At 41.0% G+C, this 18,255-nt stretch overlaps 1 protein-coding gene across 1 annotated transcript in view; it reads left to right on the top strand.

The window, feature by feature from the left end:
- The first annotated feature begins 644 nt into the window (after positions 1 to 644).
- The window catches only part of LOC132536454 (cyclin-dependent kinase 19-like), a 47,025-nt gene continuing 29,414 nt past the window's right edge, over positions 645 to 18,255 (top strand). Inside the window, exon 1 of the mRNA XM_060184355.1 lies at positions 645 to 716. Coding sequence (XP_060040338.1) covers positions 693 to 716 — 24 coding nt within the window. The 5' untranslated portion in view covers positions 645 to 692. The remainder of the gene's footprint in view (positions 717 to 18,255) is intronic.

Raw genomic sequence — 18,255 nt, 5'->3', positions numbered from 1 at the left:
TGCTGTACAGTACCCAGTATCTTGTATATAGCTGTGCTATTGGAAGCTTCTAATCTACTTGGTCTAGGCTTTTGAGAGAGTCCGTATATCAAGTACATAGCCTATATATTAAAAAGATTCAGTTTGTGTTTTGAGAAACTTTGAGACATACAATTGATTCCCCCTCTCATATTAATTAACTACTGATTTATATGTCTACATTTTGCTAGGAGTGTACATAAACACCATTCCCACCACCAAAGGCGGAATTTACTTTTTTTAATGTAGGTTTTTTTTTTTTAAATCTTTATTTGATAGAGACAGAATTCGGGGGGGGGGGAGAGAGAGAGACATCTGCAGCCCTGCTTCACCACTCGCAAAGCTTTCCCCTTGCAGGTAGGGACTAGGGGCTCGAACCCAGGTCCTTGCACATTATCACATGTGCTCTCAACCAGGTGCACCACCACCTGGCCCCCCTATGAATTTCCTTTGATGTTTCATATTTCTTGTAGTTGAAATATAATGAAAAATGACCAGCAGTGGATGCAGTGAGAATCTTCACATACCACCGAGAGACGAGTATGTTTTCCTCTGATTTATAGAGCTGATTTCTGAACCTGAAAATAACTAGAAAAAATGTTTTGTTTTTGTTCATCTCCAGAAAAGATGAAAAGGAATATGCACTGAAGCAAATTGAAGGCACCGGAATATCCATGTCGGCTTGTAGAGAGATTGCAGTAAGTAGCTGTACAGACAGTTGATTATCTTGTTATTGATAATGCATGGTGATTGATATTAATATGAAATGGTTACAGTGCATAATTATTTCAAAGATGTTAATTAGCTTAAGAAGATTTTATAGAAGATGAAAGAAAGTGAAAAAAAAAACAAAAACCTAAGCATTTTTCAACTGGTTGATGGTGGTATTGGGGATTGAATCAGGGACGTTGGTGCCCCAGGCATGAAAGTCTTTTTGCATAACCAGTGTGCTGTCTTCTTGTGAATAAAAAAAAATTTTTTTTTAAAGATTTTATTTATTTATTCATGAGAAAGATAGGAGAGAGAGAAAGAACCAGACATCACTCTGGTACATGTGCTGCTGGGGGTTGAACTCAGGACCTCATGCTTGAGAGTCTAGTGCCTTAGCCACTGCGCCACCTCCCAGACCACGTGAATAAAAATTTTAATTAACTTTGAATTTTTCTTTCTTTCTTTTCTTTTTTTGCCCTCAGGGTTATTTCTGGGGCTCCATACCTGCACCACAAATCCACTGCTCCTGGAGGCTATTTTCTTTTTTCTTTATTGGGGAATTAGTGTTTTACATTCAACAGTAAATACAATAGTTTGTACATGCATAACATTCCCCAGTTTCCCCTTTAACAATACAACCCCCACTAGGTCCTCTGCCATCCTTTTTGGACTTGTATTCTCCCCACCCACCCACCCCAGAGTCTTTTACTTTGGTGCAATATGCCAATTCCAGTTCAGGTTCTACTTGTGTTTTCTCTTCTGATCTTGTTTTTCAGCTTCTGCGTGAGAGTGAGATCATCCCATATTCATCCTTCTGTTTCTGACTTATTTCACTTAACATGATTTTTTCAAGGTCCGTCCAAGATTGGCTGAAAACGGTGAAGTCACCATTTTTTACAGCTGAGTAGTATTCCATTGTGTATATATACCACAACTTGCTCAGCCACTCATCTGTTGTTGGACACCTGGGTTGCTTCCAGGTTTTGGCTATTACAAATTGTGCTGCCAAGAACATATGTGTACACAGATCTTTTTGGATGGGTGTGTTGGGTTCCTTAGGATATATTCCCAGGAGAGGACTTGCAGGATCATAGGGTAGGTCCATTTCTAGCCTTCTGAGAGTTCTCCAGACTTCTCCACAGAGGTCGGACCAATTGACATTCCCACCAGCAGTGTAGGAGAGTTCCTTTGACCCCACACCCTCTTGGAGGCTTATTTTTTTCCCTTTTGTTGCCTTTGTTGTCTTAGAGTTATTATTATTATTGCTGTTGTTATTGTTGTTGGGTAGGACAGAGAAATGGAGAGAGGAGGGGAAGACAGTAGATACCTGCAGACCTGCTTCACCGCTTGTGAAGCGACCCCCCCCCCCCCACAAGCGGGAAGCTGACAGCTCAAACTGGGATCCTTATGCCAGTCCTTGCACTTTGTGCCTTGTGTGCTTAACTGCTGTGCCTGACCCCCTGAATTTTTTCTTAATGCTATTTAGGATTAATTAATATTAGGAATTCTGAACTAAGTGACTTAATTGAATTGTTACTGTATGTAATTAGTGATTTAAGTCAATAATGCTTATCCCTGTTGGTTTAAGATTATTATTTGTTGTTGAGAAAAAGATTAGATTAATTTCTTTTTTTTTTTTTCTAGATTGTTTTTTTTACATCCTATGTTTAGTTGTTATAGCACTATTTATCAAACAAACTTGGTTCAGTCCCCCAAACCCCTTTACCTCCCCTACCCCCCCAAAAAAGATTTATGGGGCTTGGGGAGATAGCATAATGGTTGTGCAAAGAGCTTTCCATGACTGAGGCTTCAAGGTCTCAGGTTCGATCCCTAGTGCCACTAATAAGCCTGAGTGAACAGTGCTCTGGTTAAAAAAAAAAAAAAGAAAAAGATTTATTTATGAGAGAGAGAGAGCGAGATGGATGGAGAAATGTGAGATTGGTCTAGAGCATGGTGCCATGGATCTTACTCGGGACCTAGTCTTGCAAGGCCTGTGCTCTACCTTCATGCCACCTTTCCAGCAGCCGTGGTCTCTTTTTCAAAGATTAGTTGACTGGGAGTTGGGAGGTAGTGCAGCAGGTTAAGCACACCTGAAGTGCAGGGACCGATTTAAGGATCCTGGTTCGAGCCCCTGGCTCCCCAACTGCAGGGGAGTCGCTTCACAGGCGGTGAAGCAGGTCTGCAGGTGTCTGTCTTTTTCTCCCCCTCTCTGTCTTCCCTTCCTCTCTCCATTTCTCTCTGTCCTATTCAACAATGACGACAACAACAATAATTACCACAACAATAAAAAGCAAGGGCAACAAAAGGGAAAATAAATAAATAAATAAATAGACTAGTTGACTGTATTATATCGGTCTGTTTCTGAGTGCTTTATTTTGATGTACTGTCCTTTTGTCTGTTCTTGACTAAATACCACCCTGTCTAGTTCTGTTTGTTTCAATTCTTTATAATGTTTCTTTTTTGTCTTTCCCCCTTATCATTTGCCACCAGTAGGTAGGTTACTGTTCCGTGACTGTAGCTGTGTGAGTCCACAAAGACTGTACTTGTTCTGTTTTTTTTTCTTCATCTTTTTTCTCTATCTGCTCATCTATTATGTGACTGGTTTTAGGTTAATACTCAGAATTTCCCCAGCACCATAAGGAGATCCTTTATTACACAGTTGTTTAATCCACGTTGTTAATTATTTGAAATGCTTTTGTTTTTCTCCAAAGCAAAAATGAATTCAGTGGGCTTCAAATCACTGAGATTCTCATGTCTGTGGAGTCTTTGGGTTGTTAATCTAATAGCATTTTCCAAGTGTTTCTAGTATAGGTTTACTCTGCCTTCTTATGTTTTAAATCAGGGTTTATGATTGGTAGACACACACTCTTGAAGCTTTGAGATATCACTGATCCAGCGGTTAAACAAAGCTCTAATAATTATTGAGAAATTCAGTTGTTTATTTTAGTTTGTTATTTAGCCATATTGTCAACAGAAAATAGACTTTGGTACTTGTTTTGATAATGTTTTCTTAACACTGGAAAAACTTTAAACTTTCTACTTAAGGCAAATTATTATTTGAAATTTAAAGTTAAGCTTTGTGGACTATTTAAAAATTTATTTTTATTTCTAGGATTGAGACCTTCAGAAATCAGTGGCAATAGAGAGGCAGAGAGACACCTGCAGCCTTACTTCACCACTTGTGACGCTTCTTCCCTTGCGGGTTGTATCCAGGAGCTTGAACCTGGGATCTTGTGCACTGAAATGTGTGCACTTAACTAGGTGCGCCACCGCCTGGCCCCCTATGGACTATTATTAAAAAGTAATCTCTTACTATTCTTTTTTAGAAATATTTTTTAATTATTATTGGATAGACATAGAGAAATTGAGGAGGGGGAGATAGAAAGGGAGAGAGAGACAGAGAGATACCTGCAGCCCTGCTTCACTACTCATGAAGCTTTCCCCCTGCAGGTTGGGGACCTGGGGCTTGAACCCAGGTTCTTGTCCACTGTAATGTGAACACTTAACCAGATGTGCCACCGCCTGGCCCTCTTCTTCTCCTCCTCCTCCTCCTCCTCCTCCTTCTTCTTCCCCTCCTCCTCCTTCTCCTCCTCCTCCTCCTCCTTTTCCTCTTCCTCCTCCCTCCATATATATATGTTTTTTTCCCCCCTAGATCCCTGCTCAACTCTGGCTTAAGGTAGTGCAGAGAATTGAACCTGGGATTTTGAAGCCCAGACATGAGAATCTTTTATTTTACCATTATATTATCTCCCAGTCCAGAATCTTTGTCTTTACTATCTAAAATTTTGGATCCCCTCTAATTGCCTTCTTATAACCATGCATGACTAATGGATAAGGCAGAAAATATTTATGTGAGTTATAACTTAGATAACTTAATTTCTGTTTATGAAATATTTGTGCCTATGCTATCACCTAGGCATTGTGCTAAGGAGACCGTAAGTCAATGTAGCTTTTCTCTTTCCCTCAAGAAGTTCACAGTTTTGGAGGAGACAAGTAAGCACACACGATTGTGAGACTGTAAATAAAGCCGCCTGGCAGATTTAACCAAAGGCTGCTCCCACATTAGGAAATAGGGAGCATTCTTTAGGGTTTTATATTAACGTAAGTCTGAAAAGCAAATGGAAACTGACTGGGTAATGGAAATCAGAGGGAGTAGGGAAGGGCATTTGACCTGTAGAAGGAAACAAAAGGAGTAGCAGAGGTGAGAGAAGGCTTCTAGTCTTCTGGAGAACCATGGAGGAGGTGTGCATTGCTCCTGTAGCTGCCAAGTTTGCCTTCACCAGTGTGTGAAGAATATTGCTGCTAAGTTTACCTTCACCAGTGTGTGAAGAATTCTGCTAAAGGTTGAAAGGGCGGGGCTGCTGGTGGTGGTGGCGCACCTGGTTGAGTGCACAGTGCTTATGGTACAGTGTGCAAGGATCCAGGTTCGAGCCCCTGGTCCCCACCTGCAGGGGGAAAGCTTCAGGAGTGGTGAAGCAGGGCTGCAGGTATCTCTCTGTTACCCACTCTGTTACTCACTTCCCTCTCCATTTTTGTCTATCTAATAAAGATTAAAAAAAAAAAAATCCTTATCACAAGAAAAAAACCATGTAGAAAAGTAGCTGCTGATTTATTGTAGTACATTTTGCAATATATTAACATCACATCCACTGTGTTGCACACCGGAAACCAGTGTAATGGTTTTGTCATTAAACCTCACTAAAAATGAGTAAAGAAATATTATTGATACCACCTTTTGTTTCAACTTTTTTGTTTTTTATTTGTTTTTATTATCTTTATTTATTGAATAGAAATAGCCAGAAATTGAGAGGAGAGAGGGAGAGAGAGGGAGAGGAAGAGAGAGAGAGAGAGAGACCTGCAGCGCTTGTGAAGACTCTTGTGAAGCTTTCCCCCTGCAGGTGGGGACCAGGGGCTTAAACCTGGGTCCTTGCACACTGCAATGTGGATGTTGAACTAGTACTTTTAAAATGTATTATTCTTTGCAATTTTCTTTATGAATCTACTGCTCCTGGAGGCCATTTTTCCCATTTTTGTTGCCCTTGTTATTGTTGTCATTGCTGTTGTTGTTGGATAGGATAGAGAGAAATGGAGAGAGGAGGGGGAGAGAAAGATAGACACCTGCAGACCTGCTTCACTGCCTGTGAATCGCCCCCCCCTCCCCCCCCCCCCCCGCAGGTGGGGATCTTTACACTGGTCCTTGAGTTTTGTGCTGTGTGCACTTAACTCACTGTGCTACTGCCCGGCCCCCAGCAGTTTTCAAATACACAGTATGTCTGTAGTCATGTGGTACACACTGTATCTCGATGCTAATTTATAACTGGAAGTTTGCACCTTTGACTCTTCACCCATTTTGCATTTGTAAGGAATACTCATAACAACCTTCCACACAATAGCCCTGAATAATAAATGAGGAATGGAAAAGCAATTAATGGTATTTAAGAATAGACGGAAATATCTGATGTGATAGAAATCAAAATGGGGCGGGGGAAGGATCAAGAAAGAAGAAAGGAGGGCAGGGGAGCTTATGGAATGACAAATGTATGTTTTGATTCAGTTGATGGTTATATATGTGTGTGTATATATATATATGATACCTGTCAATTTGTCAACATTCAGGTTGGCCTCTTCAGACTTGCACATTTTATTATTAGTAAGTCATAACTGAATAAAGCACTACTTGTATGAAATAAACAAAATTAAGGCTGGAAAGCTTGGTGCAAACTGTTGGGTTCAGATGAAAGGTCGGGGGTAGAAATGTTAAGGTGCTGGGGTATGGCCACCTTGAATGACTGTGAATTGTTAAGGATGACACTAAGAATATGAAGAAATCATTAAAGGTTTTAAAGAGATAAAGTATTAATTGTTAATATTAAAACCATCTTTGCCTTGTGAGTAAATTGGAGAGGGACGAGAACAGACGTAGTGAAATCCGGTGAGAAGCTTTTGCAGAAGTCGAAGTGAATGATAGGGGTTTGAGTCCGAGCTCAACAGTTAAAAGGAAGTGCTTGAGACTTGCAGGGTTTAATGAGGGTTGGGTCATACCTGGCAGAGCACACACCTTGCCACTTGAGATGTACCCAGGTTTAAGTCCCAGGTCACCATGTGGGAGCACCCTGGAAAGAGGCAGCTTCACTAGTGGTGGAGTGCTGCTGTTGTCTCTTCCTCTCTGTTCCTCAGCCTTCATCTGGTAAAAAACAATGAGTCTGCAGAGTGTGGTAGAGGACGGAAGTTCTAGCAGAGCCCTGGTGATGGGGGCTGGGGGGCTGGGGGGCTGGGGCAGGAGGAGACAGAGACAGATGCACATACTTAGGAAGCATCATCAGAGTTGAAGACAGAGAGGGTTCACCATAAAATTTCTCATCACTAGGCACAGGGAGAGCAAGGTGGGTGGATGGGTGGATTCGGTAAAGAGAGTCACCTGAGTGTCCTTATAGATATAGTACATAGTATATAGATTTGATAGCTTAGTTTTGGGAAAGTTAATTTTTTTAATATTTATTTTCCCTTTTGTTGCCCTTGTTGATTTTCATTGTTATTATAGTTATTATTGCTGTTGTTATTGATGTCATCATTGTTTGATAGGACAGAGAGAAATGGAGAGAGGAGGGGAAGACAGAGAGGGGGAGAGAAAGAGAGACACCTGCAGTCTTGCTGGACCACCTGTCAAGCGGCGACTCCCCTGCAGGTGGGGAGCCCGAGGCTCGAACAGTTTAACACCCAGTTAAACATTCCACTTAAGTACCAATACTTAGGCATGGAATATTTTTAGACCTTCTTGGTATCGATTATTAATTAATCAGTCAATTTTCTCTCCCATACTTACTCCAAGCTTGAGCTGAAAGAACACTTACACTTTGATTCCTAGGGTTTCCAAGGATTATGAGTCGGAGTGACCCTGTGGAACGCTTTCTTTCCCGTTTGGGAGTAGGGCCTAATTACATCTGTATGCTCTTAATCAAAACAGCTGATACTAATTTACATTTACAAATACTCTTCTGTTCTCAACCAGAGAATCTCCTAATATTTCCCTCTTCGAGTACTGGAAGAAAAAAAGTGCGTGAAGCTCTGTTGAGTAGGTGAAGCTCTGTTGAAGTTCTGGTTTACACCATGAAATACAGGATTATTTTTTCCCACCCTCTCTTTTTCTTTAGCTTTGCTTGCCTTACTGCTTTTCAAATTTCTGATCTTTAAAAGTGGTGATAGTGGCCTGGGAGGCAGCGTAGTGGATAAAGTACTGGATTCTCAACCATGATGTCCTGAGTTCGATCCCCGGCAGCACATGTACCAGAGTCATGTCTGCTTCTTTCTCTCCTCCTGTCTTTCTCATGAGTAAATAAAGAAATTCTTAAAAAAAAAAGTGGTGATAAAAATATCAAAAATATCAAAGTTGCATTATCAGGATTGAAACATTTTACTTATTTATTTTTTGGCAAATGCTGTCTCTGTTACAAGTCGGCTTGAAAAAAGAGAAGTGCTTTCTGAAAGTGTTTATAAACTCGCACCAGGAGAACTTGCTGTCTGTATTTTTTTAAAAGCACTTTTAAGCAGACTGTAACAGAGGGTATTATAAATTATTGTAAAGCGAGCCTCCCAGTAGGTTTCTTGTTTATTTAAAAGTGTATCTTTGTATTAAATCAAAGTGGAACTTTGTATTAAATTTCCTTCTAGTTGAATAGTTTAAGTAAAATCTTAGAGAGTGTCAAATTTCAGTTGAATAATTTCTAAGTTTCCTTCAAAGATGCTTATTACCCAAACCCAGAAGTTTATAAACTGTTTCTGAGAGTCATTAGAACAATGTTATAATACCTTTGCAATGGTTTTCTGATGTCTAAGATCGGCTGTATAGTGGATCTTGTTTAGGATTTGATTTTTTAAATCTACTAATTTTGCACAATCAAATTAGAAAACTTAAAATCTTTGCATTTAACTTCTATAAATTAAAAAAGAAGAGTTATATAAATTAAAATATTCATTTAAAGCTGTATCTGCCTATGTGTTGCTCTTAATATCGTTTTTATCTCAGCGTTTAACTTGTGTGTTTTTAAAAAAAAGTTTCAAGAAGACATTATCAAAATTTATTAATCCCATATTTCCCTCTTCAATTTACTTATTTTTCCCCTCTCAAAATTTAGTTTAGTTTCTGTCAATTTGTGGACTTTCCCAACATTTCAGCAGCATGAACTGATTCCATATGCACTAGTTTGGCTGCTGTTCCTTCTCCTTCCCATTCTCTTCTCGTTGGAAGGTTTGAAAGCTATGGATCCCTATGAAGTCTGTTAAAAAGGCCATAGATTTCGGTTTATGGAGGATATATTGAATGCACTTTAATTATGTGTTCATTCAGTAAATTCCAGATGCTGGAGTTGTAATAGTGAAAAGCACATAGACAACAATGTGTCTGTCTGTCTTGGATATCAACTTATCTGGAAACTTAACTGTTTTGAATGCTTTTGTGAACACATTTTGTATTTCATTACCTTTTACATTATTATCTCTATTCATTTCTATATTCACAGGACCACTTTTAAATGACTCCACTGGCTAATACCTCCCTCATCTCTGTGTAAGTTAGAATTTTGGGTGATTTTGCTCACTTACTTTTTCTTGTTTATATTTTTATTGGTTTACTCACTTTGGATAGAGACAGAAGTTGAGGGGGGAGGGAGGATAGAGAGAGAGACAAACACACACACACACACACACACACACACACACCTACATTACTAACTACTTGGCCATTCATGGAGCTTCCTCCTTGCAGATGGGGGCCGGGGACTTGAACCCGAGACCTTGTGCACTCACGTGGCTTGCTTCTTTCTGTACAACATGGTGGCCACAGAGAAGTTAGACAGAACTTTGGTGTTAACTTGAATAAGGAGGATGTCACACTTTTTGTTCTTCTGTTAATTTTTTGTCTTTTAAAGATAATGTTTCCTTGATAATGTTCCCGGAGGCATCGTTACTCCCACTGCGCTCAGTTGACTACAAGTGAATTAAATGCAAACCCAGGGAGGTTTCACTCCTTGCAGGAACACTGTGTGATGATAGTAGATATGCAGTGTTGGGGTCATCTCTGGGAAGCACATTCTGCCATAATAGTTCATTCGAGTCCTTCAGCACTTCCCCTCCCTTCAAACTCCATATTTTATAGTGACTTTAGATCAGGAATTCTCTACCTGATCTAAAGTCACTATAAAATATGGAGTTGATTATGACCTTAGGGAGAAGCTATGGACTAGAAGTTGAAAACTGTGAGAGAAGACTACTAAAGCTTTTCTTTCTATTTTGAAAGTGGCTTTACCCATGTCTTCCACAGTAGAAGTTGCTGACATATTGTTGCTGTCCCCAGCTTCAAGCAAGAATAGGATGTTAATGGATCATTAGGGCATTCTTAGACTATGTGTAGTTTTCATTGTTGCTATACAGAGAGAGTTTGTGTAAGAGGCCTTCTGTTTAGCCAGAGTGTAGTTTAAATTGAAGAACATTGCAATAAAATAGATTAGGAGAGAAAAAAATAATAAAAGGACAAACCTCTATATCCTTTAGTCTTATGGATTGAGTGGATCTAGAGAGACACAAAGTTGTTCTTTTTCTTATCTGGCAAGCTTCTTGCTGGTTGAAGCTGGGAGTCAACAAAGCTGAAGAAACTGTCTTGTCCTGCCAGAAAACACTGGATAGAGTGAATTTTTTTTGTTCTTGTTTTGCTTTTCTTTCTAATTTCTGTTAGATAGGATAAAGAGAAATGGAGAGAGGATGGAGAGATAGATAGAGGGAGAGAAAGGTAAGACTCTTGCAGACCTGGCGACAGGTGTTAAACTTCCATAGATTTTACACTTCAGTTCATTTTTCTGGCTCTGGTTTGATTTCTGTCTTTGTTCCTGGAATCTGGAAATCTCCATTTGTTTTCAAAAGTGGAAAATTTCCCATTTAAAACATGTTTAATGGGATTTATTAATAAACCAAAGAGTCTTGATGTAACCATGTGACAAGAACGGTACTGTAAGCCATTAATCCCTCAATAAAATGAAAACAAAAAGAGAATTAGGAGAATTATGAAAATAAGAGTTATTTTTAGTGGAATCGTAGATATTTGGAGCAAGATTTCTTTTTTATTTTTCTTTTTATGATTATATTTATTTATTTATGAGAAAGTAGGAGAGAGAAAGAACCAGACATAACTCTGGCACATGTACTGCCAGGGGTCAAACTCAGAACCTCATGCTTGAGAGTCCAAAGTCACTGCCACCTCCCAGACCACGGAAGATTTCTTTTTCTTTCCTTTCCTTTCCTTTCCTTTCCTTTCCTTTCCTTTCCTTTCCTTTCCTTTCCTTCTCTTAGAATTTATTTATTTATTCATGAGAAAGATAGGAGGAGAGAAAGAACCAGCCATCACTCTGGTACATGTGCTGCCGGGGCTCGAACTCAGGACCCCATGCTTGAGAGTCTAGTGCCTTAGCCACTGAGCCACCTCCCAGATCACAAGATTTATTTTTCTATCTCAGAAATTTTTCAGAATACTATCAACAACTAGTTGAAATGTATAATGTGTATCCAGAGCTCTAAGTTGTTACTGTCTGTTTTTTACCACCCAAGGTATTAAAAGTGCTGTTCTGCTATGTGTGTAACCTTTGTAGAGTGATACACTTGTGCCCATTTTATGTTTAACTTGAGTCATTTATTTATTTATTTATTGGATAGAGACAGTCAGAAATCATGAGGGAAGGGGGAGATAAATAGGAAGAGAGACAGAGACACCTGCAGCACTGCTTCACCACTTGCAAAGCTCCCCCCATGCATATGGGGACCCGGGGCTTGAACCCAAGTCCTTGTGCATTGTAACATGTGCGTTCAGTCAGGTGTGCCACCACCCCCCTCCCCCAGCCCCTTAACTGGAATCTTTTCAAGGCTAAGAGCACTGCAGCACGCTCAGGTAGTACCTGACTTTTCTAGAAATATACTTCTTTGAAATTTAAAGATACTTCTCTATTTCTATTTTAGTTTACTTTTATTTATTATTGGATAGAGACAGATAAAAACTGAAAGGGGAGGGGGAGATTAGATAGAGAGGAAAAGAAACAGAGAGATACCTGCAGCCCTGCTTTACCACTTGTGAAGCTTTCCCCCTGTGGGTGGGGGAACAGGGGCTTGAACCTGGGTCCTGGCACACTGTGATGTGTGTGTTTATCCAGGTGCACCACTTCCTGACCCCAAAAATACTTCTTCCTAACAGTCAGTTAGATAGAAAGGCTCTCCATGATCTAAGGTTCTCAGCAAGCGGCTCTTAAGCTCTCAGCTCTAGCATTACCTGATATCACTGTTCTCAGGTCATTCATTCGACATTTCCTTATTTGGTCCTGGGTTTTAAAATAGAATCTGATAAAATCTTTTGAACTCTTGGTTACTTCAATGATAGGTACTCCCCTGCAGGTGGGGAGCCAGGGGCTTGAATCGGGATCCTTACGAGGGTCCTTGCGCTTTGCGCCACCTGTGCTTAACCCCACTGCATTACCACCCAGCCCCCCCCCCATAGGTACTTTTTATAAATAGCTAAAGTACAAGTTTTTAAGCATTTATTTAAAAAGAAGGGAACCAGAATGTCCCTTTGGCAAATGTGGTACTTGGTGGGGGTGGGGATTGAATTCAGGAACGTACACACTCAAGTCCAGTCCTCCACTCTCTGCTAACTCCTCCCAGGCCACTGCCATGTGAGTTTTGTGGTTTGATTTCTTTTTGAAAATGAAATGAAAATGTTTACTCAATGGTATACTATGCTAAATTCTGCTATCAAACTATATATATGTGCTAATAATATACTTATGACATATGCTTGAGAATTCTTTTTTTATTATTATTACCTTTATTTATTTATTGGATCTCTATCAGCCAGAAATTGAGAGGGAAGGGGGCGATAGAGAGGAAGAGAGATAGAGAGACACCTGCAGCTCCGCTTCACCACTCGTGAAGCTTCTTCCCTGCAGATGGGGACCTGGGGTTTGAACCTGGGTCCTTGCACACAGTAGCATGTGCGCTCAACCAGGCGCACCACCACCTGGCCCTGAGAGTTCTTTATTTTAAAAAGAAATTTTCTTAAAAGCCAAATGTTAGATGTGGAATTAAAGAAATGCCTTACATCTGTAAATTACTTGACTTTTTTTCCCCACAATCTGCTCAACAGAAGAAAATCTATATTATTATTATTATTTAAAGAATTTATTTATTTATTCATGAGAAAGAACAGAGAGAGAGAGAACCAGACATCACTGTGGTACATGTGCTGCCAGGGACTGAACTTGGGACCTCATGGTTGAGAGTCCACTGTGCCTCCTCCTGGGCCACACTGTATAGTATTATTTATGAAACTCCCCATGGACTAAAAACAAACAAACAAAAACCAACCAATTAGCATTGTCACACTTCCTTCCATAGAAAAAAATATATGCTTTCTTAATGAATGTAATATATTTTTGTTCATGAAAAATGTTGCTAATGCTACGTATTTTGGGATGCTAGAATAAAAATATTTACAACTCCAAAATACTTTAAAATTACTCTTACAAAAGAAAGATGTTCTATTGTTTTTGGTTTATTGCTTAATCGTCTAAAATGCTATGAAAAGCAAACAGCTTGACATTTGAGAGATTTGGCAATCATTTAAATAAAGCTCTTGCCAAGAACACCACCATAAAATATAGCACCACCATAAAAACATTATAGGCAGGGAGTTGAGTGATAGCATAGCGGGTTAAGTGCAGGTGGTGCAAAGCACAAGGACCTTTGTAAGGATCCCGGTTCGAGCCCCCGGCTCCCCACCTGCAGGGGAGTCGCTTCACAGGTGGTGAAGCAGGTCTGCAGGAGTCTTATCTTTCTCTCCCCCTCTCTGTCTTCCCCTCCTCTCTCCATTTCTCTCTGTCCTATCCAACAATGATGACATCAATAACAATAAGAACTACAGCAACAATAAAAAACAAGGGCAACAAAAGGAAATAAATAAAAGAATCATGATTGTTGTTAAGGTCAGGTCCACGTGGGCGCCATTTGTTGTTAAGTTTCGGAGGCTCCAGCTGGCCAGGCTAGCGTCGCGGTGGTAGAGAGACTCGGGGACACACGGCTGGGCTGAGAAGCTGCAGTTTAATCTTTATTCACGAACGGGCAAATCACCACACCATGTGCTTCCCAATCATTCTTCCTCCGTTGCTGCTGCTGCTGCTGGGATACTGGATGTCCTTAGCCTACTGGGCGGGCGGGGAGCAAACTAGCAAGGACCAAACCATTTCTCTCAGAGGTAGGGGGAATACCAACACATGATAACGAAAGTTATCATCTTCTTATAGAATTCCCTTTATCAGTGACTATCTGCTTTTTTCTGGCAGCTTTCAGAATAATCATAGTCATTGATCAGAATAATCACTGATCATTGTCATTTTAACTACTATGTCATTGGGTTAGGATTTGTTTTTTTCCCCCTGAGGATCTTTAAAGATTTTTGAATCTTGGGGGGGGGGTGTTGGGGACTTCCCTTCTTTAATTTGGGGACATTATCAACAAGAATGTCATCAGCTGTGAATTCTATCCCTACTTCTCTCTTCTTCTTTCACTCCTATGACACAAATGTTGTTTCTCTCGACGCTGCCCCATAGTTCTTACCCCCCCCCCATAGTTCTCTTTCTCCCCCCATAGTTCTCTTGTATTATCTTATTTGTTTTCCTTATGACTGTCTTTGGGTGGCTTCTTTTAGTTGAGCTTCTCCCTTTTGTCTTTGCTGTCTGTTGTTTTGCAGATGTTCGTGTGTGTGTGTGTGTGTGTGTGTGTGTTCACTCTTCATTGTTCCAGTGCTACTATGAATTCATCAGTAAATTGCCTCACCATTGCTCTGAATTTGTTGTGCTCCTTCCTGTTTCATCTTAGTTTGATAAACATCTCTAGGACCACAGCTTTGAGGTTGTCATTGGGGGTTTCTGTCTTTCTGTGAGTTTGGAATTTCCCTTGAGCTGTTTTTATGGCCCAGCATTGCAGGCAAGTCACATTGTTTTGACTCTTAGCAAAGGTGATTTAAGACAGTAGGGTCCTGATGGAATCCGGATGGCAATCAGAGAAGCTGGGTGCTTGGCTGGGACCTGACAAACTGGACCAGGTGCAGGCTGGGTCAGCAGCAGGGGGACCCAGTTGGAGCTGGAGCCAGGCAAGGTGTGCCAGGCACAGGCTGAGCAGGGCTAGGATGAACTGACAGCACCGGCCTAGCTAGAGGACACAGCTCTGGAGCGGGACCTTGCTGAATGTACCCTTTGAGGGGTTGAACCAGAGAGCAGGGGCCTAGCAGGGAGGCCGTGGGCTGGGAACAGACAAACCCAACAGCTACCTCAGGTCAGCCAGACCTCAGTGGTGGGTGCTTGTGACCCAGGCAATGCCTGCTTGGGCCTCGGTGGTGGAAGCAGCCGAAGCCTTGGGAGCAAGAGCACTGCAGTGCTGATCACAGCAGCGAGATACCATAGCTGGAGACCTCAGAAGGGAGCAAATTACGACCTCTGTTCTGAGTCCCTCTGTCCTCACTGCCTGGATTCTGGCCTGTTACTAGTTCATCTGGGCTCCCAGCTCATTTCTGCCTCCCCCCCCATATATGTTGTTGTTTTTGCTGTGTTGATCACCGAGAAAGCTGCCAGGCATCTAGTAAATCGCCATCTTTACTGGAAGTCTCTGTGGCTTTTTAAAGTGGTTGGTCCTCTTTAGACATAAAAAGTCTGTCTGAACCTTTTATTGTTTTGCAAATTTATATTTATTTATTTATTGTTTAGAGACAGAGAGAAATTGAGAGGGATGGGGGAGACAGAGGAGAAAGAAAAGCACCCCCCACACTACTTTGCCACTCATGAAGCTTCCCCCCCCCCCCCCCGCAAGTGAAGAGTCCTAATCTTTTAAACTTTCCATGCCGTTTTATTCTTGATATGCTTGACTTTTTACTGTCGAGCTTCATGTTTGTTTTTCTGACACAGAACTATATTGTGCTGGATTAAGACCAGTCCTTAACTTCCTTTCTTTAACCAGTTTCTTTTATTACACTGGTTTCAGTCACTGGTTAAAAAACAAAACAAAACAAAAAAAAAACTTCGGAGCCGGGTGGTAGTGCAGCGGGCTAAGCGCAAGTGGCACCAAGCGCAAGGACCGGGGAAGGATCCCGGTTGGAGCCCCCGGCTCCCCACCTGCAGGGGAGTCACTTCTCAGGCGGTGAAGCAGGTCTGCAAGTGTTTATCTTTCTCTCCCCCTTTCTGTCTTCCCTTCCTCTCTCCATTTCTCTCTGTCCTATCTAACAATGATGATATCAATAACAATAACTACAACAATAAAACAAGGGCAAAAAAGGGGGGAAATAAATAAGTAAATACAAAAAATTAATAAAAACCTTTATCTTTCTTTTTCATAATCCTGTTATTTTGGCAGCTAGATTAAAAAATATGTACACACACACACACACGCTGGGGGGACTGCTAAAAAGTTTCATGCTTGAGGCTCTGAGGTCCCAGCACCACGATCAGCCAGAGCTTAGCCATACTCTGGTCTCTCTGTATCATTTCATCTCTGTCTCATTTCTTCTTCTTCTAGCGTTTGCCCTTCTTCCGTAGCCAGTCAACAGCGTCAGGTTGAGCCTGATGTAAAGTTTCGAGACCTCCTTTGAATCTGGAGAGGTGGCAGTCGTTGACTATGTGGGTCATAGTCTGTCTGGAGCTGCAGGGGCAGTTCGGATCGTCTCTGGCTCCCCAGCGATGGAACATAGCGGTGCACCGGCCATGGCCTGTTCCATAGCGATTGAGGAGGGCCCGATCATAACGCGCTAGGTCAAAGCCGGGTTGACGCTTGCAGGGGTCTGTGATGAGGTGTTTGTTCTTGACCTCAGCTGACTGCCAACTCTGTTTCCAAGAGACTGGAACAGAGAAGTTCAGTGTAGGCGTAGGGGACCAGATTGGGTGACGAGACGTCAAGTGTTGGACAGGGTGGGTGAAGATATCCGCGTAGATTGGCAGGTCTGGTTGAGCGTAGACGTGGGAAATGAACTTAGATGATGCCGCATCCCAACGAATATCTGGCGGGGCGATGTTGCTGAGAACTGGCAGCCATGGAACCGGGATGGAATGGATGGTTCCAGAAATGATCCTCATGGAGGAATATAATTTGGAATCGACCAAGTGGACATGGGGGCTACGGAACCATACTGGGGCACAGTATTCTGCAGTTGAATAGCATAATGCCAGAGATGATGATCGTAGTGTGGAAGCGCTCGCGCCCCATGAATGTAATAAATAAGTGCTCTGGGAGGTGGTGCAGTGGATAAAGCATTGGATTCTCAACCATGAGGTCCTGAGTTCTATCCCTAACAGCACATGTACCAGAGTGATATCTGGTTCTTTCTCTCCTCCTGTCTTTCTCATGAATAAATAATTTAAAAAAATAAATAAAACATTAATATATATATATATATATTCATAATACTTCTTACCAAAGGAACATAGACAGCAAAGACCCATAAAGCTATCAAGGGATGGAATGGGATGGGATACGGAGTTCTGGTGATAGGAATTGTGTGGAGTTGTACACTTCTTATCCTATGGTTTTGTCAGTGTTTCCTTTTTATAAATAAATAATAAAAAAAAATTGAAAAAAGAGTATGGGAGGAATAAGAACTAACAAGACAAAGGCCCTAACTTCTTTGTGAAAATTGTAAGAAGTCATCCATAGCCGTTAGTGCAGTGCTTCTGTGGTACGTATGCTATTTCCAGAGTTCAGACTTTCTTTAACATTTATTGTATGGTTCATTCAATATATATATTCAACATAATGTGTAGGCTATCTTCAGAGGAGTATTTCTTTTGTTAAAATATCTTTTAATGCAAAAATTGTTTTTATAGTTTGTATGTGTTTCTGGGGATTGAACCTAGTACCTTACTCTATCATTGAGCTGCCTCTTGGGCCCTTGGGTAATCTTTCTTCCCCAGACTATGTTCTCTAGAGTCCTAGGACATGAAAATATTCACAGACGTTAACTTTGGAAGGGGGAGGGTTCCATGACCTAATATAAATTTAGGAAAGGCAGATTATCTCTTTTTGGAGATGCAGAGTGTGTACCTTAGTCTATTACAAGCTCTGTGATATCTCCAAGCAACCTTTTTGATTTTGCATTTTAAAACATGTTTGAGTTCAGAACAGTTTTGGGAGGAGGGAGCAGAAAGCCTAGCTAATATATCACACAATATCACCGGGGGAGAGATTGTCTTGGAGAATTGTTGATGTGTGCAACTGTAGTTAAAGAAAAAAAAGTAGCTCCCCTTACAGCCAGTGCCAAAATCTTTACCTGTGGTTCGTATGATTTAGTATAATTTTTTAAAAAACATTTATTTATTCCCTTTTGTTGCCCTTGTTTTATTGTTGTAGTTATTATTGATGTTGTTGTTGTCGGATAGGACAGAGAAAAATGGAGAGGAGGGGAAGACACAGGGAGAGAGAAAGATACCTACAGACCTGTTTCACCGCTTGTGAAGT

This window comes from Erinaceus europaeus, unplaced genomic scaffold (genome assembly GCF_950295315.1).
Source record: "Erinaceus europaeus unplaced genomic scaffold, mEriEur2.1 scaffold_804, whole genome shotgun sequence".
NCBI classification, from domain to species: Eukaryota; Metazoa; Chordata; class Mammalia; order Eulipotyphla; family Erinaceidae; genus Erinaceus; species Erinaceus europaeus.
This window is presented reverse-complemented; position numbering and strand designations above follow the sequence as displayed.